This window comes from Ursus americanus, chromosome 11, assembly GCF_024610735.1.
Source record: "Ursus americanus isolate L20-20 chromosome 11, mUrsAme1.1.p, whole genome shotgun sequence".
Lineage (NCBI taxonomy): Eukaryota > Metazoa > Chordata > Mammalia > Carnivora > Ursidae > Ursus > Ursus americanus.
Window position 1 is genome coordinate 22,538,227 of NC_142137.1, and position 22,081 is coordinate 22,560,307.

Genomic DNA, 22,081 nt, shown 5'->3' on the forward strand with positions numbered 1-22,081 from the left:
AAGAGTTTTCAGCAAAGGAACACAGCAAAAATTAAAAGAGAATGAGGGGAAAAAAAGTAGTAAGTCATCTTAGGCCTTTCTTTACTTTTCTCTTTTTACCTATCTTTTCTTTCATCATTCACACATGCATTAAAACTAAATTCCAACCTTGAGGTATTTTTACCAAGAGACTTGTCCCTTTGAAGATTTGTTCAGAAAGTTCATGCCTCAATACCAAAAAGAAAATTGTGAAAATAACTTCAATTTCTAACTGTGGTAGCAGCTAAAAAAGGATTCAAATAAATTTTTAAAATTAAAAATAAAACATTGCAAAGCTTATCTATGATGTTTTCTATATCCATAAATAATAATGATAGAAAACTTTAGATAAGATACAAAGCAACAGGGGCGCCTGGGTGGCACAGCGGTTAAGCGTCTGCCTTCGGCTCAGGGCGTGATCCCGGCATTATGGGATCGAGCCCCACGTCAGGCTCCTCCACTATAAGCCTGTTTCTTCCTCTCCCACTCCCCCTGCTTGTGTTCCCCCTCTCGCTGGCTGTCTCTATCTCTGTCAAATAAATAAATAAAATCTTTAAAAAAAAAAAAAAAGATACAAAGCAACATATATATCAACTATTACTGAAAACTGAGTCAATGACTATGGAAAACAGGGGCGCCTGGGTGGCGCAGTCGTTAAGCGTCTGCCTTAAGCTCAGGGCGTGATCCCAGAGTTCTGGGATCGAGCCCCGCAACAGGCTCCTCTGCTGGGAGCCTGCTTCTTCCTCTCCCACTCCCTCTGCTTGTGTTCTCTCTCTCTCTCTGGCTGTCTCTCTCTGTGTCAAATAAATAAATAAAATCTTTTAAAAAAAATGACTATGGAAAACAATAACTATGGAAAATGAGTCAATGAATATGGAAGCCATTAGTAGGCTTCTTAGCATTGTGAAATATTGCTTCATTTCATATTATTGAATGGTCTTCACTACAGAAATATATTCTATACATAGTAACAATGCTATGACAATCATACACAGTTCTCAAAATATTTTAAGATCTATTTCAAAACTATAACATATAATCTCAGACTTGCTGGACAATTTTTAAAAATTTAAGATCCATTTGGCAAAGTGAGATACAAATTTGACAGGAAAGTATTACTAACTTAAATTCTTAAATAGTATCCTGAAGTTTTCTGTTAGTCTGACTATTCTCAAATTGATAATGTCAAATGTTATAACCCAAAGATAATATTTTAAAGTTAAAAGTTTCTCAATCTTTCCTGGCTTCCAAATTTTCCCAATTATATAACTCTATGAAAGTGTTAACAGTCACAGCTTACTACACACACACACACACACACACACACACACACAGAGCACATCAAGATTCAGGAAGCCTAAATTGTCTTCCCCATGCTCACACTGCTTCAATAATCATAACTACATTTCCTTTGGATCCCCCCAAGTTCCCAAGGCACTAGATAAAAATCTTTTAACACTGAAAAAAATGGCTAAGTGTTAAGATTAACTTAAAGGATTTCTAAGATAAATCAGAAAACTAATAACAGGATGTTAAACAATTTCACCTACTAAAACCACATGGCCTATAAACCCACTCATTCTTAATGGAAAACCCATTAGTTAATCCTAACAATAAAGTGACATGTTAGAGTACCTAGTTAATGAAATGGAAAGTAGGGATCAGTTGCTACCTTAAACAAAATGTGGTAAAAATTAAAATGGTATTTCCAGTCTAGCATTGCAGGAACTCAGGAAATGGTTATGATCTTTACAACTGTGAATCACCCTACAATGAACAGAAGACTTTATATAAATAGATGACAACGTAGTTTCTATTTTTTATCTTTATAAGTTGGAGGGCAGATCATTTTGTCATCCTTCAGTCTACACTTAATTCATAAAATTATATGAAAGAGACTATGAATTTTTAATAGTAACACCTAATGTTTTTAAAAAATCAGGTGAGTTTTGTAATAAAAATATTTTACCGAAGTGAAAGGTCAAAATTTAAGAGAAAATAAGTGGTCAGAGGCAAAAGCAGCTGTCAACGATGCAGAAAACAATACCTTAAAAAAAGAAAAAAAAGAAACTAACAAATGAAATAAAATAGAAAAAAAACAACTTTTTATATTATATACATCATTGATATATGACAATCGAAACGGAGTTTAGATTTCATAAAAGCTCAAAGAAAACCAGTGACACCCTTTTCTATTCTCTTATACCTCTACTGATGAGCTACATAGAAAACTAACATTTTAAATCATGCATTAAATTCCTATACAGAGGCTACTAATTAGCACATTACTTATTTTCTGATATTAGCAAACACATGGTGGACTTAAATTTTAATAACAACAAAAAATCAGACAATAGTAAATATAATCTACACACAATTTGGGTAACAGTGACTGTATCTACACCTGATTTGATTTACTATTCATCATTATAGATAAGTAGAAAGGATAAGCAGAAAATCAAATCAAGCCTAGATTCAGTAACTAATAGCATGGGCCACACCAGAATACATTAAGAACGACTGCATGTAATTTGAATGTTTAAGCAGCAAAACTTAATTAAAACATCCCTGACAAAGAGTGGATCAATAATCAGATTCAAATCTTGCAAAGACATTAAGTTATCACTCCAAACTAGTGTTGAAGAAGTGGTATGTGAAAAGCCAAAATTTGAATTACAAGATGTACTACTGACTTTTTCCAGGAGGTGGCACAATAGGGGAAAAAAAGGGAAGAAAAATAAACACATTCTCTCTCTCTCTCTCTCTCTCTCTCTCTCTCTCACACACACACACACACACACACACACACACACACACACACACACGGCTGAAAACTCTTTCCTACACTAATTCTTTAAAAAACGCTGAAGCAGACAAAGAGATGAAAGACACATACCTTTCTAAAAGCCTATCATACCTATTTCAGGTTATTAAGGAATCTACTAGTGTCAAAATGCTTACAAAAGCACTTATTTGTAAATGTCTGCCAAAAAAAATTTCTATGGAAGAAAAGAATCACTTAGCATAGGTCATTAGTTTTACTTCAAATTTTACAGGCAGTAAAGCTGCTAATCCTAACTAGTTTTTGAGGAACTGGCACATAAAAATATTTTTATCACTTCTGGAGAGATAACCTATATTTATACTCAAAAGACTAAAGAAATATAAACCTTTGTGAACCCAAAAGCAAACTGTATACTATGAAAATCTCTTTTTTTTTTTTTTTAAAGATTTTCTTTATTTATTCGACAGAGATAGAGACAGCCAGCGAGAGAGGGAACACAAGCAGGGGGAGTGGGAGAGGAAGAAGCAGGCTCATAGCGGAAGAGCCTGATATGGGGCTCGATCCTGGATCACCGGGATCACGCCCTGAGCCGAAGGCAGACGCTTAACCACTGTGCCACCCAGGCGCCCCACTATGAAAATCTCTTAAGATAAATTACTTTTAAAAAAATAACATGAAAACAGTTATAAAGTTACACACTTGTCCATCTGAGTTATTTAAAAATATAATGCCACAAAAAAGCCTTAACAATAGCAATTATAGCCATTTCACTTTGCTTAATTTATAAAATTGTAATTTAATTTGGGTAGCAACATTGTGTTGGGCCTTATAGGAAGCAGCTGAAGCGATAAAAAATAATTCAAGAAAATATGGGGTGCCTGGGTGGCTCAGTTGGTTAAGCATCTACCTTCAGCTCAGGTCATGATCTCGGGGTCCTGGCATGGAGCCCCTTCGGGCTTCCTGCTCAGCGGGGAGCCTGCTTCTCCCTCTCCCTCTGCCCTCCTGCCACCACCCCCTACACATGCTCTCTCTCTCTCAAATAAATAAAATGTTGAAAGAAAGAAAGAAAGAAAGAAGGAAAGAAAGAGAGAGAGAGAAGGAGGAGGGAGAAAGGAAATATCTCAATGATTTTTCGTTGAAGTGATCTCAAGAATTAACTGGTAGTAAACCTAGGAAATGAAAGTAATTTTCCTTCAAAAATACATACACAGACACACACATAACACACACATGATAATAACCTCTAAATAGAAACTAGATATTTTCAGAGGGGAGGTGGGTGAGGGGATGGGTTAAATAGATGATGGGGATTAAGGAGTGCATTTGTCATGATGAGCACCAGGTGATGCATGGAATTGTTGAATCACTATATTGTACACCTGAAGCTAACATTAACGCTGTATGTTAGCTAACTGGAATTAAAATAAAAACTTAAAAAGTGGACACAAGGAAAAAAAATGAGATATTCTCTTTCCTTCTGAATAATAATTAAAAAAAAAGCATGATGGCTGCATATTGTCACATTTAAAACCTATAATCCAGTAAAAATGTAGATTAAATAATAAATACCTTTACCCTTAGAATACACCACTAATGGAATTAAAATGTTAGTTGTAAGAAAAATACAGAAAACTTACCACTTAAGATTGCTGCTGATTAGACAGAAATGAAGGGAGAAAGGTGTGCCTAACTTAAAAAGTGGTATGAGTATGAACCAAACTTAGTTTGTGAGGTTTCTGACTAATGAATGCATGCTTTGTCATATTCATCTCTTTTTCAACTGTCTTCCTAACAACATCATGTATTTTTCTGACCTTGAACACCTGGCTTCTTGGAGTTTTATTCCCGTTGTAGCCCAAATCGATTCCATTACTGGGAGAGGATGGACCAATTCGAAAGACATGACAAAATATCCTCACAATCCTTAAAAGGCTCTTCATTTGAGCATCATAATTACTAGATAGGCTGAAAATAAAAATTAAAATATGAACAGGTTAGGTGGAATAAAACAAATTGCATCTTAAAATACCTAATTTAAGGTCTTTTCATCATACTGACCATGGGTTTCCTAATATAACTAGCAAAATTCCTATCATGATAGGGTTAGAATGTTTTGTTTAATAGGAAGTTGCTATACATTATTTGAATTGCATATGAATAAATTACTAATGTTTAAGCAACCAGAATATAACCGATAACCAAAGCATAAAAATACAAAGAAAAGCACCACTGTAAAACGGTTTCTTGAGGCACCAACTTAAGGCAATCTCAAACTTTCACTTCCAAAAATGTATATGTAAATTACACTGAGTCTTTAGAACTCTCAGAACATTTCAGAGAAACAATGATAGAAATGTTGATTATGTTCTTAAGTCAACACACAACTCAATTGTAGAAGCTGAACTTTCTTTTCTCTCATCCATAACCTCATTTCCCCTCCTCTACCCAGAAGAGTAACCAATTGTTCATGTACAGTAGAACATTTACAAATTGAATAATCTTAAAGTTACTATCAGCTTGTGTTGATTTTTACATATTTGTCTTTATGAAGTGCTTCTAATTTTATCCTAAGATTGTTGAGACTGACAAAATAGAAATGTAGTTTGGCTGAAACTATTTCCTTCTTTAATTGTATTGTGACTCTTGGAAAAGTTAACTATGATGACTCTCAAATTCCATGAGAAAGAAGTGAATCTGACTTTCCTCTGCAAAATTACCACATATATAAAGACTGATCTAGGAAACACATTATGAGTTATCTTAAGAAGTATTTTCTTACACAGTGGAATCTGAATATCACTATTCTTAATACATCTAATAATTTTCTATTACTGTACCCAGTTTAAACTTCTCCCAAGCTGATTCACTGGATCTAAAAAATGTTATTTTTCACTTTACAATCAGTGAAATATCTCTTTAGTATTAAGCAAAAAGATCATAAAATCCAAACTTAATCATATCCTTGATCATAAAATGATAACTTCTTCCCAAGCCATGAGATGTTTCAATATATAAGTTTTAACATCAGTTTCCTAATGCAAAGTCCTATCAATATACTTACCTTTGGTTTATCTAAGAGTATACTTTCATTCAGTGTCTCACTAAGCAAACAGCTATAATTTCTCTGTTCATTTGCACATTGATAACTATCTTTATCCTTAATCATAAGTATACAGAAAGCAAGATAACTCACTTATTTAGTGAAACACACCATTATGTGCAAAAGGGCCTTCAGTAAATATTTATTATCTTTAGTAAATATTCCTAGAATCAGTCAGACAAAAGGATATCCATTTTTTCAAAAGTAAGCTAAATAACATCTCAATTGTCACTAAATATATATTTGAATCAGTTTCCTTAATTAAAATTTCTATTAAAGTTTTTGGCCAAAATCACATGACATTGTGGGTTATGAAACACAAAATGATTCACAAAGGAATAAACAAAAGGGAGACAATTTGCAAAAGTACCATGAAACATAAACTGGGGGGGGGGAATAATTTGTATTTGAGATCCCCTTAAGACTCTACCTTGGCAGTTGTGAAATAATAGAAAATATATATATTGGTCTCTGCTCCTGGTTGCTGGCACAGAGCTCCTAAAACCCTCATAATTTCCTAAGTGATAAGAGCACTAGGAGCATCTTTTGTTCTAATATTTGGTCTTTGACCCCATTTCCTGACACAGAATTCCTAAATCCCTTGTAATTTCCTGGGTGATAGCAGTGTCTTTGATTCTACTGAGCTGACTCTTAGTGGGCTCCTGGATGGAGGCTGGTCATGAGAAAGATGAAGCCATGATTAGAAGCTTGAATTTCCAGTGCCACCCCACATTCTCCAAAAAGAGGAAAGGGCCTGGAAATGCAGTCAATGATGAACATGCCTACGAGATAAAGCCTGCACAAAAAGCCCAAAAATATGTGGTTCAAGGAGCTTCCAAATCCAAGGGGAAGGAGGTCATGAGAACCTCTGATTTGAAGCGAAGTCAGACAGAAGTTGTGGGTAACCTTGGGATCTACTACTTGCAATTGGTATCTGAAAGTGGGAGCGGTCTTGTAGGAATGAGCCCTTAACCTATGAGATCTGATGTATCTCTAGATGGACAACTGTCCAAGCTTAGTTAAACTGTACGCCAGCTGATGTCTAAAGAATTTCTTGGTGTGGGCAATAAAAAACCCATACCTCTGGTGAGCACAGAAGTATGAGAGTAAAGGAGAAACGCAGGATTTCCTAAAACAGTAAACAATACAATAATTCTAATAAAAAACTAATAACCAATACTCACTACCAATCTCAAGAAAAAGATACTAGAGCCCCAAAATGGCCATAATTAACAGATTTCATAGGGCATATGAAAGTAGCATTGTAGGGGCGCCTGGGTGGCACAGCGGTTAAGCGTCTGCCTTCGGCTCAGGGCGTGATCCCGGCGATCTGGGATCGAGCCCCACATCAGGCTCTTCTGCTATGAGCCTGCTTCTTCCTCTCCCACTCCCCCTGCTTGTGTTCCCTCTCTCGCTGGCTGTCTCTATCTCTGTCGAATAAATAAAAAAAATCTTTAAAAAAAAAAAAAAAAAAAAGAAAGAAAGTAGAATTGTAAGTGGTGAGGCAGTACAGGTTAGCAAAATAGTTTTAAGACTTGTTATGGTCATGGCTCCTTTTTTCCCACTCTACTTCTATTCCACTAATCTCCCTGTTACTTTTAAGAGCTAGACTGCAACCCAGAATATGCTCTCTATTAGTAAGAATAGGAATCCTGGTTCTTCTATGTGTTAGCTTGGTAAATGGTTAAACTTCAGTTTTCTTATATGTCAAAGGAAATAACTACCTAATAACAAATTACTGTGAGATTTAAATGAAATAATGTATTTGAATGTTCCTTAGCTTAGTGCTTGGTTAATAAATATTAAAGGTAAACTTAAAAACATAAATACATAAAAATATAGGCTTTCTCATTACTGTGGAAAACCAAAAAATAGGACAAAGATTGAAACAGAAAAAAACCAGGTAAGTTTTCTAACATAAGAAATGCAAAGTATTGCAGTGCCTGGGTGGCTCAGTTGGTTAAGCGTCTGTCTTCAGGTCCTGGGATTGAGCCCCGCGTCAGGCTCCCTGCTCAGTGGGGAGTCTGCTTCTCTCTCTGTCCCTTTCCCCCACTTGTGCTCTCTCTGTCTCTCTCAAATAAATAAAATCTTTAAAAAAGAAAGGAAGGAAGGAAGGAAGGAAGGAAGGAAGGAAGGAAGGAAGGAAGGAAGGAAGGAAGGAAGGAATGTAGAGTATTTATAATAACCATAATCATTATCTCTGGCATTTTCCATTTATATAATCATCATCATCATCTCTACCATGTGCCAGACAATATGCTTGGCACTTTATAGCACGTTATCATTGTATTTTTACAACAATTCATTAATAAGATACTTAATACCATTTTCCAACAAGGAAATAAAATCCTGACTAGGTTGTATATTAAATATAGGGAGAGATCTTATCTGTTTTATTCATAATCACCTACCAGATGGCCTGGTGGATAGTAGGCACTCAGACACATGTATGAGATATATGGATAGATGATAAAGGGAAACTCAAAATAGTTACTTGCTGAGATAACACAGCAAATAGTGATATCTGGATTTAAACCTAAGTCTGGCTCACTCCCAAGCCATGCCTTTATTTAGTATGTCTGAATTGCAGAAAGTCCTCATCAAATAAATGGATTAATAGGAATGACTAAATATAACAAGAGTATTATGTAAAGCTGAAATTCAATGAATTCAATAAATGGAATCTAAAGTAGTCTCAAAAAAAATTAGCAAATGGTACAGTGAGTAGAAATGCTGAAGAAAGACTTAATGGATAAAAGAACACAAGGGGGTGACCCTGGTATCATGAAGGGCAAGGGGCCTAGCAAAGATCCTTCTAGGTAAACGGTATAGAGTGTGATTCTGGTCTGAAGTATATGAAAAGCCCAAAGGAAGACAGAAACAAAGGGTTAAAATAATGGATCCAACAATGTAGCTGATTTATAGAAACAGCATGGAGTTGGAAGGAAGAAACTCCAGTTGCAACCACAGAGATGAAAGAAGACCGTGACCTATTCTAAGACTGTCAACGTATTAAGAGAAGTTAAAAGAAAACTGCAGAGGGGAAAGCGCCCAAATTAGAAGTGGGCCAAATTTATAAGCTAAGAAAAAACACATCAACCATTTCTAAATGACTGTTTATTTCTTTTTTAAGATTTTTTTATTTGAGAGAGAGCGTGCATTTGTGTGCCCGCAAGCAGGGTGAAAAGCAGAGAGAGAGGGTGAGAGGATATCTCAAGCAGACTCCACACAGAGCATGAAGCCAAACACAGGGCTCAATCTCACAACCCTGAGATCACAACCTGAATCAAAATCAAAAGTCGGATGCTTAACCAACTGAGCCACCCAGGTGCCCCTAAATTGCTGTTTATTCCTAACTGGGGCTGTTTATTCCTAATTGGGGCAGCTAACCATATACATACAGTGAAGTATAGTTGCAGGAAAATGCAATACATATAAACACAAGTAATATAAAGGCATGACCTCCATGGACATAGCAATGAGCCATTAAAACCACAGCATCTTTTGGAAAGAAAGAACTGAATGGAAGGGGACAGTTTAGGGCAAAAACTTTATAAGGGATCATGAGGATATACTGAGAGGCTGAACAATAGCCCATACACAGAGTTCTGTAAATTAGTGATGAACATTCCTAAACTATTTTCTTGGGGGAAGGACAAAAAAAAAAAAAAAGACTCCTAAACTTTCTTGATTCTTCTTCATGTACATTTTACTTGGATGAGTAATCTAAGCTATCATCTTATAAAATTTTAGACACTTTTGTCCAAAGCTACTTAAGTAAGTCTCTGTTTTTAGTCTCTCTAGAGAGACTAAAGTCCCCCAGTAATAGCTGATTGCTCTAGTCCTTTAAAATGAAACAATAATAAGTCAGTAAAGTTTCAGAACATCTTAGCACTGACAAAAACATCCAACAAAATAAGCTATTCCCAGAAAAGCCTGAAAGGAGACAAAGTTGACAGATACTGCTACCTACTGATTTGCTTACATATTGAAACACTTACCTAAGCAGTTTATGCCCATTTGTTGTGGCAACTTCAGCAAGGCTTGTTAGAATCTTTAGGTACTGGCTTTCACTTTGCTGAGACAAATGCTCCAGAACTTGCCGTAACTAAATTTTTTACAAATAAAAAAATGTGATTATACAATAATCCATTAAACTTTATCAAGAAATTAAGTACCTATTAGTTTAAAAAGTATCCCAAAGCCAATTAGCTGAAATCAAGTCCTTTACAGTTATTTTGCCTTGCATAAATTCAAAAGCTAATATAGAGATATCATAAAATCTTTTCAAAATCACCCAGTAAATAACCAATAAAAATATAAATAGTTAGAAGAGAAATCACGAAGTTCATTTACAGAAATTTAATTCCAAATTTCTAAAATATAAGAGAAGTTTAAACTCTGCAATTTTTCCGAGTAAAGCTATTGTAAATATGGAGCTCAACAAACTAGTGACTACCATTGATACTACGATATTCCCCCTTAGATTATTTCCCTCTACCTATGGGGAAAATTCCAATTATTTTAAGCAAAAACAAAAGACTCAGGGGTACCTGGGTGGTTCAGTTGGTTAAGCATCTGACCCTTGGTTTCGGCTCAGGTCATGATCTCAGGGTTGTGGGACTGAGCCCCAGGTTGGCTCTGGGCTCAGTGAGGAGTCTGCTTGAGATTCTTCCTCTCACCCTCTCCCCCTGCCCCTTCCCCCGCCCATGTGTGTGCTCTCACATACATACATACATGCATACATACATAAAATCTTTAAAAACAAAACAAAGACCCAGAGGGCGGAAGACTCATAGGGCTAAACACTAACACAAAGTTTATTAGTATATAACTCATATTTTCCTAATATGCAGATAAGCAAATTTGAATCATTAAAACATTTGTAATAATAAAATTACTAAGCACATTTTAAAATGCCATATATGCTAAGCATGAACAAAGCTTGTTCATTTACAAGCCACTAGCACAATTACATTACCATGTTTTCTCGGAGATCTTCATTCTGTGTCATTTGAATAATTGTCTGGAAAAGCCTAGGGTGATACTGAATTAATACTTCACAAGTCTCTCCATAGCCACCCTAAAAAAAAGAAAAAGAAAAGAAAGATTTAAAATTACCTAGGTTTAAAAAAACGTTCCCAATGGAAAACTTATTTCCTCTACACACCAGTCTGACACTAAATGTGTGGGGTTTCCACACCAAGCAATTCTCCAACTGTCTGTGGACACCAACTAAGTGTCATACAATTTAATTCAATTCTGACACTAACTACCCAGAGGAAAAAAAGTGATTTTACCAGTCTCGGTTTCTATTATAAAGTAAAGGGCTAAGAATATACATTAACAACATACCTGTACACATAAATCCAGAGGCGTTACTCCATTTTTATCTGACAGATACTTAGCTCCTCGTAACAGAAGAATCTGTGCTGTGTCTCTCTGACCATGACTGTACAGAAGTAAAACCATGTTAAAAAATAATCTTTTTAATTTAAAGTCTTTCTCAATGAATTATGGGCAGTCAATATGAACCAACAGAAGACTAACAATTTTTAAAAATTGAAAGAAAGATCTGAATTACATCCTCAACATCCAGGAAAACATTTTCCAATGTTAAAGCACACCTTCACTATGTAGGTAAGAAACTGACCTATTAAATCTTAGAATTGAACTTAGAACACATTACCTTCAATAAATCATAATATTTTGGGATAAGCAGCTACTACTCAGGCTTAATGCTCCATTTTTTTCTTTCAATCATTCCCTTCTCAACTTTAGCCTGACCCTCTTTCTACCACACCCATTCAAGTCTCTAGACTTCTTACGTCAAAAAAAAAACCCTCCAATATTCAAAACAAGAATATATTTTATGTCACTTTAATACTTGGCAAAAAAATAAAAAGGAAGGAAGGAGAAAATACAAATATCAAAATAAGAAAAGGGGGGAAGGGTAAGGACTAATTACCCAAAAATCCTATCTAGCTTTCAACCTCCATTTTATCAACCTGCTCAGTTTGGCTTCTGTTGACAGCTAATTAATCTGATCTAGAATGAACAATGCTCTTACCTACATGCCCATTCTCTATTTGTTCTCTTTCTAGTAAGAGTAAAATTAGTAACCACCATTCTTTCATCTAGGAGGAAGCTAATTTGGGGACAGCAACCACTAGACTCTAGGTCTCATTATTCAGTGAGCTAATCTGATCCTAGATACTCTAGGTGATAAAAAAATAAATTTACGATGCACAGACACTACAGTTTAAAGCTAATTATACAAAACACCCAAGGAAGTCATATGGTTTGGAAGAGTATCTGATCAAAAATTTCTATGTAGATGATAAAAGCTACTAACTCAAGCACAGGTGAAACTAGAACTCAGATCCCTGTCTTCCATACCAAGACTCTTTCTACAATACCCTTACACCCAAAACAGTATGTCATTTCCCAAAGAGAAAGACATACAGATTTCTCAGAAAGCTAAAAAAAAAAAACCCTACTCATTCCTTTCCACAAAATGACACTGCATAAAGTATAATTTATAACCAAACGGCAATAAACAATTTAAAATTTTTTAATTTAAAAATTTTTAAAGTTAGTAAAACCCTACTACGAATGTGATGGCGGATATTACAGATCTATCACTCCCTCAATACTCTATTTTAATACTGATTACTTAGCTTAATACAAGTATCAAGAGGCTAAAACCATGACTTGAGAAAACCACGGAGTTATTCAAGATCAACAGTTACGTAACAGAGCAGAATTTGAATCTAGGTCAGTCTGATTCCAAAATCTTTCACCTATATATTATTCCACCAAGACAAACAAACATAGAGTTTGCCCTCAAAGAGTAAACAATTTAGTACTCAAGAGAGTACTGTATAAGGTGCAAGGGGATATATGCTATATACATTGAGGATCACACACAATGGATAGACAAGACCACCATGTACAACTGGGACATTGTTGAATATATGTGGTTTTTAAAAAGTCTCCAAATAATTTTATTTATCATATATAGCAAAAGGGATAATCAGCATGAAGGAAAAAGAATACTATTTTGACATTTTTAGGAAACTGGAGTAATTTCTAAAACTACATTAAAATCTCATCTACGATCAGGTAACATTTCATTTCAAAAATAAATTAAAAGCAAGAAACAAGAGCTAAATAATATATAAAATCTGCATAACCCGATTAGGGTTTCAAGTGCCTCACCTACAATACTGCATGACGTTAAGACTAAGCTATAACAAACTGCTCAGAGTGTTGCATGAAAGATTTTCCAGTTCAAATAACTGCAAAAATTTGCTCAATGAACATGTATTCTTTGCAATTCAATTCTTTTTTTTTTTTTTTTTTTTATTGAGATAATAGTCCCTTCAAGGAAATGCCAATGAATTTTCTGGAAACTAAGTTGGCAACGATTTAATAAGAAAGCTATAGTACTTTGAAACACACTCAGAGGTGATTTTTCACGCACTTTCAGTTTACAAATTTTAGGCTTTCAAGCAATATGATCTGAAAACTTGGCTAAAGTGCATACAGTACAAATACTGCAATATTTTTTGGAACAACTTCTAAAACAAAGAGACCATATTTTCTAATGATCTTTCCTATTCTAAAGTTTACAATTTTGAGTCTTTGGCCTGTTCTATATGACTTTGATTATGAATTCCACTAATTGAAAGGAGCTGCTTGGCAGTAGCTACAAACCCATGTCCAGAATCATACCTTTTTCTATTTCTCTATAGCAAACGTCTACAATTACATAAACATCTCGCTAATTTACTGTATCCATATAACTCTAACTAAACCTTGCTTTTCCTAATAGAAAAAAAGTTATCCCAGATACAGAAAATACTTGAAAATCATTATACATTCAAACCTTTACTTAAAGAACTCAGTTAAGGGAATGGGAAGCATACCACTGAACATAAAATCTATCTAGCAATTTAAGGACTTGAGGCATTTGTAAATACTATATAAAAGTCCTAGGGATGCCTGGGTGGTGCAGTTGTCTAAGCGACCAACTATTGGTTTGGCTCAGGTCATGATCTCAGGGTTGTGGGATCAAGCCCTGTATCAGGTTCCCTGCTCACTGGGGAGTCTGCTTCTCCCTCTCCCCCTGCTCATGCTCTCTTTCTCTCTCTCAAATAAATAAATAAAATCTTAAAAAATAAATAAAAAGCTCTCTGTCCCTTTTCCTCTGCCCCTCCCCTCCATGCACTCGTACTCTCTTGTTCTAAAATAAATAAACCAATCTTTAAAAAAAAAAAAAAGTCCTAAAAATAGGGGCGCCTAGGTCGCTCTGTCAGTTAAATGTCTGATTCTTGATATCAGCTCAGGTCATGACCTCAGGATTGAGATCAACCCCCATGTCAGGCTCCATGCTGGGCTTGGAGCATGCTTAAGATTCTCTCTCTCCTGGGCACCAGGGTGGCTCAGTCGGTTAAGAGTCTGCCTTTGGCTTACATCATGATCCCAGGTCCTGAGATAGAGTCCCATGTCTGGGATAGAGTCCCATGTCAGGCTTCCTGCTCAGCGGGGAGTCTGCTTCTCCCTCTCCCCTCTCCCTCCTAAAAAAAAGTCCTAAAAACAAGAGTACCTAAAAATCGGGGTGGGGGCGCCTGGGTGGCGCAGTTGTTAAGTGTCTGCCTCTGGCTCAGGGCATGATCCCAGCTATGGGATCGAACCCCACATCAGGCTCCTCCACTGGGAGCCTGCTTCTTCCTCTCCCACTCCCCCTGCTTGTGTTCCCTCTCTCGCTGGCTGCCTCTCTCTGTTCAATAAATAAAATCTTCAAAAAAAAAAAAAATCGGGGTGGAATGGGTGGGGGGGAATCATTATGTGCCTATAGTATATACATAAAAGAAAGTTAATGAATTATGTCTTCTGCAAAATACCTAGAGGAAAAAAGTGGCTGGGAAATAGTTCCCGTCATAATTTTAGGTCAAAATGAGTTTGAAAATGACTCATTCACGGAAGCACTACATAATTAAATATGGCTCAGAATTAGAACATAAGTAACACAAAGAAAAAAAAGAAAAGGTCTGTACGGTGAAAGAAGAATCCTATTGCTTAAAATGAAAATCTTGTACAGCAACAAAACTGAATGAGGACAACTATACTTTGTGCTCACTGAGGAGTGAAGAAGTGTGCTACAGTTCGGTAGGCACTTACTAAGTGCAAAATACTCTGCCAGATGCTTTCTATAAGCCATCTCACTTAATTCTCACTATAGTCCCACAAGCCAGAGAGAAGCATTTCCATTTCGCAAAAAAGGAACAAAAGCTTCAGAGGTCAAGAAACGTGACTGAAGTTACATAGCTTTGGGGCTGAGATTTAAACCCTGCTTCCAAGGCTCCTTCTCCTATATATCTCAATACTTTTCTAATGTAATTTAAAAATTTTTTAAAAGCATATGATGATATATCTTAACACCTCTCAACCAATAAAAACTTCCATTAATTTTTTTTTAAATTTAATTTGTCTATAGGGTCAACTTGTTCTGTTTCCCACATTCCTTTCCCTTTTTATTTATGAGAGAGAATACACTGGGAATAATTTATATGTTTAATGTATACCTATTTAGATATCACAAATAAAAGTATGCCTACAACAAATACCATATGATTTCACTCATATGTGGAATTTAAGAAACAATACAGATGAACATATGGCGGGTGGGGGGTGGAGAGAAAGGAAAAGAAACCATAAGAGACTTAAAGATAGAGAACAAACAGGGTGGATGGAGGGAGGTGGGTGAGGGATGGGCTAGATGGGTGATGGGTATTAAGGAGGGCACTTGTGATGAGCACTGGGTGTTGTATGTAAGTGATGAATCACTGAATTCTACTCCTGAAACCAATATTGCACTGTCTGTTAACCAACTAGAATTTAAATAAAAATTTAAAGAAAAAAAAAGTCTGCCTACAAATGAACCATGTTCCATATCTATGATCCTGCTACAATGATAAATTTCTTTTCTTGTTTCAATTTTAATCAGACTTGCCTAACTATCTCTGTTCAAAGAAATCTAATATTTGCTAGAATAAAAGTTAATGATGGGAGGGGCACTTGGCTGGCTAAGTCGGTGAAGCATGCGACTCTTGATCTTGGGGTTGTGAATTCGAGCCCCAGACTGGGTGTGGAGATTACTTAAAAAAAAAAAATCTTTAAGAAATTGAAGAAATAAAAGTTAATGACGGGAATATAAAACTAACAGAAAGTATTTCTAAAAAACTCTTTTACTCAGAAAGTACTTCTAAAAGTACTCTATGCTCAGACTAACCATAAGAATATCCATGTTCTGCACAACACTAACGTGCCTATATTTAACTATTATACATGCCGTTATTTTATAGAAGATTCATCTCAAACATGTCATTACAGCAATTCATTCATTCAAAACATTCACTTGGCATCTAAATGCAAAGCACTGTAACTACACATTGCACATAAAATGGTAAATAAAATTCCTGCTTTTATTGAGCTTTCAGTCTAGTAGGAGAGATACACTATAAACAAGTAAATAAACAATTACAAAATACAAAGTGCTATAAAAGAAATAACTGTGGGGCGCCTGGGTGGCTCAGTCGGTTAAGTGTCTGACTCTATCTTAATTTCAGGGTCATGAGGTCATGCTAGGCCCCATGCTGGGCGTGGAGACCACTTTAAAAAAAAAAAAAAGAAATGACTGTGATGCTGTGAAAGAAAATTTGAGGAGAGGCCTACTCAGACTGGTCAGGAACTGCCTTCCTAAAAAGTAACAGTTAAGCGGTAACATAAAGAAAGAGTCAGCCACATAAAAAGCATTTCAGGGAAAACAAACAGTATGCAGAAAAGCCTGCTGGAAAGAGTCCCTTGCATTTAGTGAACTCAGAGAGAGCTGACATGACAGAAGCATAGTGAGCTAAGCCGGGGTCAGACCATGCAGGTCTTCTCACAGGCAAAGGCAGAGTATGTATTTTACTTGATGCAACAGAGGCCTGAGAAATTTTAAATACAAAGTTTAAACAGAAAGTGACAAAAGCTGATTTTTTTAAAGATTTATTTTGAGGCGGGGGAGGGGGACAAGAGGCAGGGAGAGAAAGAGAAAGAATCACATGCAGACTCTGTGCTGAGCACGGAGCCCAGAGTCCGGCTCAGGGCTCGATCCCACGACCATGAGACCATGACCTGAACTGAAATCAAGACGCTCAACTGGCTGAGTCACTCAAGCGCCCCAACTGGATTCATTTTTTTAAAAGATCACTCTGGCTGCTGACGAAAGGACAGATGAGAGACAAACAACAGAGAAATCAGAGAGACCAGTTAAGAGACGACTGCACTTTTAGACAAGCACTAACAACGTTAACTAAGGTCATTGCAGTGAGTTGGAGAGAAGTTAAGAGATTCAGAATATATTCTGAAGGTGGAATTTACAGAACTTACTAATAAATTCCAAGTTCAGGGTCAGAGAGAGACAGAGAAAAATAAAAAAATAATTATCTAGTTTCTGGTTTAAACAACTGAAAGGATAACAGTTCCAATGACAGAGATGAGAAAAGGTAGATGAAAAGCTTGAAAAGGAAAATCAGAAGCTCTGTTTTGGACATGTTGACATCTGAGATTCTATAAGACTTGCAAGTGATGATGTAAATCAGGCAGGTGGCCATTCAAATCTGAAGCTTCAAAGAAAGGACTGATCTAGAGATAACCCCTTAAGATAGGATATGATTTCAGGGAATCAAACAATGACATTATTCATAAATTCAGGACGCCATGGAAAGAACTGGTTTTCTAGGCAACCAACCAAAACATAAGTATAATTTAAGAAAATGGCTGGATTCAGATAGCATATAGAAGTCCAGTGATCCAAAAGTCCTTGTATTCTAACTCAAGGTTGTTCAATGATGATTTGAAGCAGTCTAATAAAAGTAACATCAGAGACCCTAAAGAGAAGCTAAGCAAGAACAAAAGTAGGTCTTTTAGTCTAAAACAAACCTCCAGGAAAATGATATATAACAGAAAAATGGATAAGAAAAGAGGAGCTTTCTGGAGAACTCCGTATCTGCATTTAAGAGCCTAAATAAATATTGCACTTCATATAATTCAAACCAAAGATAAGAAACACTGGTTTACTGTAAACTGCTTCTAACTGCATTTATAGAACATAGTATGTATGTATTTATGTGGGGTATGTATGGGGTAGAGTATGTGTATAATTGTTATGTTGTTAGCTCCTTATGGACTTAGATTTATTTATTACAGTATCACTAATGCCATAATACATGGTACACACCGAATGCTAACTAAATGTTTGCTTATTACATGAATGAACCAACGAACAAAATGTTTGCTTCAAGAAAATGAACCAAGACAGAAGTACAAAAATAATGCATAATTTAATATCTAACTAGACAAATTCAAAGATTTTTTTTTTGAAGTTACAAATCCAAAGAAAGCAAAGACATGGCTCTGGTCCAAGACACACTTTAATGGCTCATCCTTCTGGAACTGACCTAGTACTTAAAAAAGAAAACTATGGAAATTACTCGATTATAGAGACATCTTTTTTCATTATTTATAAAGTAATTAGTCTAAAATTTAAATAATCAAGTAAATCAAAAGCTCCCACCTATAACATAAAAACACTGGCAATACAATAGAAAATGTTTTTCCCTGCCCAGTTAAGTAAGCACAGTATTTGTGGGAAAATAAGAGAACTTTAGAAAATATACAGAAATGCTTGTGTTTGGAAATGTAATAAATCCATTAATGAGAGCATCTGAAAATATAAAATATCCTACCTGCAAGCAAAGTACAAGGGAGTAGCTCCAGATACATTTGGCCTGTTAATATCAGCACCACTGTCTAGCAAGCACTGCACTGTCTGGAGGGAAAAGAAACAATTAAAAAGTAAAGCCAGAGAAGTCAAACAAAGACACAATTATCACAATTTAAATAGATATAAGGAATGCTCTTGCCACTACCTGAAATTTTAAAGTAGAACAAGTGGAACATGACAATTATGATGGCTGAACTACTTCAACTTTTTGGTTAGCTCTCTTGAAGCAATATATGTGGAATTATCAATGTAATATAGCCTGTGTTAACCCGGGAAGGCTCTAGAAAATCTCTGACACATGTAGCTACCAAGGACTTGAAAAATGGCTAGAATAACTGAGGAACTTAATTTTTAATTTTATTTTATAATAATTAAGTTTAAATAGCCACATACGACTAGTAAAATCGACAGCGCTACTCTAGATATTTGAATTTAGGAACCAGAATTTTTGCCTCTAAAAACAAAAAATAGGTACCAGAACTATCACTTTCTTAAACTCAAACATAGTTATTATACATAATTATTAAAGCTCAAAATGTTAAAAAGCTAAGAAGTCCTTTTGCTATTAATAGTAACCAATACTGACTCAGTTTCTCTGATAGTCTGATTCATACGTACTCTGTCTCCTAAGCTCTACTTCTGCAATTATCTGAGTCATACTAAGAAAAAGCAAGTTAATGTAAAATCTTAAAAACACATATTCAGTAACTAGATATAGAATGTGGCTCGCCTGAAAACCTTAAAAAAAAAAAAAAAAGAATCTCTTCTGGTTTTATTCCTCTGATCTTCATTTGGGTTTCTCCTGCAAAAAGGAAGAAAACATGTAAAAACCTAAAAGTTTTTGGAATTACACTGTTTAATATTACTTCTGGACTGAACAGACATGTTCATTATTGTTGCTCTAAAACCTAGTACAAGGTCAATAAAATAATAAGACTATAAACCCACAAGGAAGAAAAAGAAAAAACAGAACAGCATACTAGACAAGTCAGTAAGTTTGGGGAAAGTGGCAAGCAAGGAGAGAAATAGAGGCCGACTAAGCAGTTCAAAGGCAGCTAAGGATTAAGTGCCTGCAAACATGGATTCCAACAAACCACCAAATTCTCCCTGTAGAACACACATACAAAATACAAAAATTGGAAATACCAGGTATCTTGGAAGATAGGAATAGTTACAAAGAGCTCTAAACAGGAATAGTAGTAAAAGCCTATAAAAGAAACAGCTGGACCTTACCAGAGGACCCTTCCTCCCCATGCCACTCTCTCACCATACACTGTCACAAAATAGTGAGGTTTATCATCTGAACAAAGTGAATAGGGAGGCTCTAGACTGACAGGCAAGATACATAGGTAAAGCAGAAATAAGGAGCCATGATGAACACAGTTAAGTGAAAACTTCCAGCCCCTACATTCCACTAGGCTCCCAGAAATCCAGTAGCCAGGCTAAACCTCAAAGGCTGGAGATTGAAAGTTTCCTCTCTGCAGACTGGCACCAGAGAAAAGTCCTACAAATACTGGCATTACAGAGTGCCATGAAATAGCCCAGTCGTCCCCTACAGGACATTTGGCAATGCTGGAAGATTTTTTTTTTCATGACTGGGGAAGGGAGAGTGCAATTGGCAGCTAGTTAGTAGAGGTCAGGGATATGTCTAAACATCCTACAATCTACAGACAACCACCATAACTAGGAATCTTCAGTCCCAAAATATCAATAGTGGCAAGACTGAGAAACCAAAGCACTCTGCGAGGCCAGTCAACAAACCCAGCCCACATACACAATGCTTCCAGCCAACATTTTAGTGCCTCACCACTATACCCAAATGGACACACAACATTTAAGGGACAACTAACTTGACTAACTAAAAGCAGGTCTCTAACCTGAAAAACAAAATCAAAACAAACAGAAAAAGGAAGTCAGAAAAATAAAGATAATAAAGGGAATGAAAGAAAAAACAAAATTTTGAAAAGATATTACCCTCAAACAGAAAAGAGATTACATCCATAGGACAAGAACAAGATGCTGGGAGAAAAATATTCAACAATAAATCAAAAATATGATGGAAGAAGTAAAAATGCAATAGGAGATTAAACATTTTTTAAAGTTTATTTTTATTTATTTATTTAAGTAATCTCCACACCCAACATGGGGCTCAAACTCAGAACCCAGAGATCAAAAGTCGCATGCTTCTCTCGGAGCCAGCCAGGCAACTCCATAAATTCAACAGAAGTTTAGAAAGACAGTGTTGAAAAACTCCACAAGAAAGAAAGTAAAACAAAGAGACAAAGAAAATAGGAAGAAATTAGTAGATCAATCCAGGGAGACACTGTGGAAATCGAGAATAAAGAGAATGAAGGAGGTAGGAGACAAAAGGGAAGTAATAAAGAAATAATACCAAAAAATTTCCATAACTGAAAGACATGCAGTGCCAGATTGAAAAAGCTCACCAACTGAGTGATGTAATAAATTAAAAGACTTTGAACAAGGCACATCAAAGTAAAATTTCATAATACTGGGGAAAGAAAATTCCAGATAAACAGAAATGGGATTAGCATGAAACTTCTCAACAGCAACAATGGAATTTCAAACATTAAGTGCCTTCAAAATTGTAAGGTAAATGACTTCCAATGTAGAACTCTATAGCCAACCACATTATCATTCCAATATATGGTTTTAAATTAAAAATATGCTTAGCTATGTAAGATTTTGAAAAAAAAATTACATCCAATGCACCTTTTCTCAAGAAGCTATAAATGAAGAAATACATCAAAATATAGAAGATATAGAAGCTAGATTATTGGGGATTGAACACAGGAGAAACTAAGAAATTCCCAAGTTAAAAAAATGGAACCGATATTATCTAATGAATTTGTCTTTGTAGAAAATAGTCCTAACATATTCTGTAGGAGTACACAGAAAGAATTACTGAGTCATAAAAAGAAAATTGAACAAAGCCAATTATTAACTTCAAGAAAAATAGTCACCATTGACAGAAAGTGTTATTATAATTCATTACTTGACTCAGCAGTAAACAACAGTTACCTAACTATATATACATACACCGAATCTTTTCTGTCAAAATTTACAATTTAATTTTAGAAATGGGGGAGAAGGCATGGGAAGAGGATTTAAATGAGTTAAATCCTCACTCACCAGGACAAGAAATGATTCAGTGATATCTGAAAGTTGAGGAAGAGCAACAGAAGCATATTATTTGGAAATAGATATCAAAAGGAAAACTAAAAGAGTTGAAAATTGTTGCCTGGTGTTCATGACTGGACAAAAAAGGGTGGTTTAAGGGATTATTGTGTTTATTGCAAAGATTCTGATAAAAGCGAAATATTTT

General features: G+C 35.6%; 1 protein-coding gene across 3 annotated transcripts in view; it reads right to left on the reverse strand.

The window, feature by feature from the left end:
• Positions 1-22,081, reverse strand: part of HACE1 (HECT domain and ankyrin repeat containing E3 ubiquitin protein ligase 1) — a 103,187-nt gene that overhangs the window by 51,617 nt on the left and 29,489 nt on the right. For all 3 annotated transcript variants that reach the window (XM_045806983.2, XM_045806984.2, XM_087865345.1), the window contains exons 7-11: positions 18,701-18,783; positions 11,259-11,355; positions 10,885-10,986; positions 9,905-10,011; positions 4,618-4,768 (exon numbers count right to left, since the gene is read on the reverse strand). In XM_045806983.2, coding sequence (XP_045662939.1) covers positions 4,618-4,768; positions 9,905-10,011; positions 10,885-10,986; positions 11,259-11,355; positions 18,701-18,783 — 540 coding nt within the window. The remainder of the gene's footprint in view (positions 1-4,617; positions 4,769-9,904; positions 10,012-10,884; positions 10,987-11,258; positions 11,356-18,700; positions 18,784-22,081) is intronic.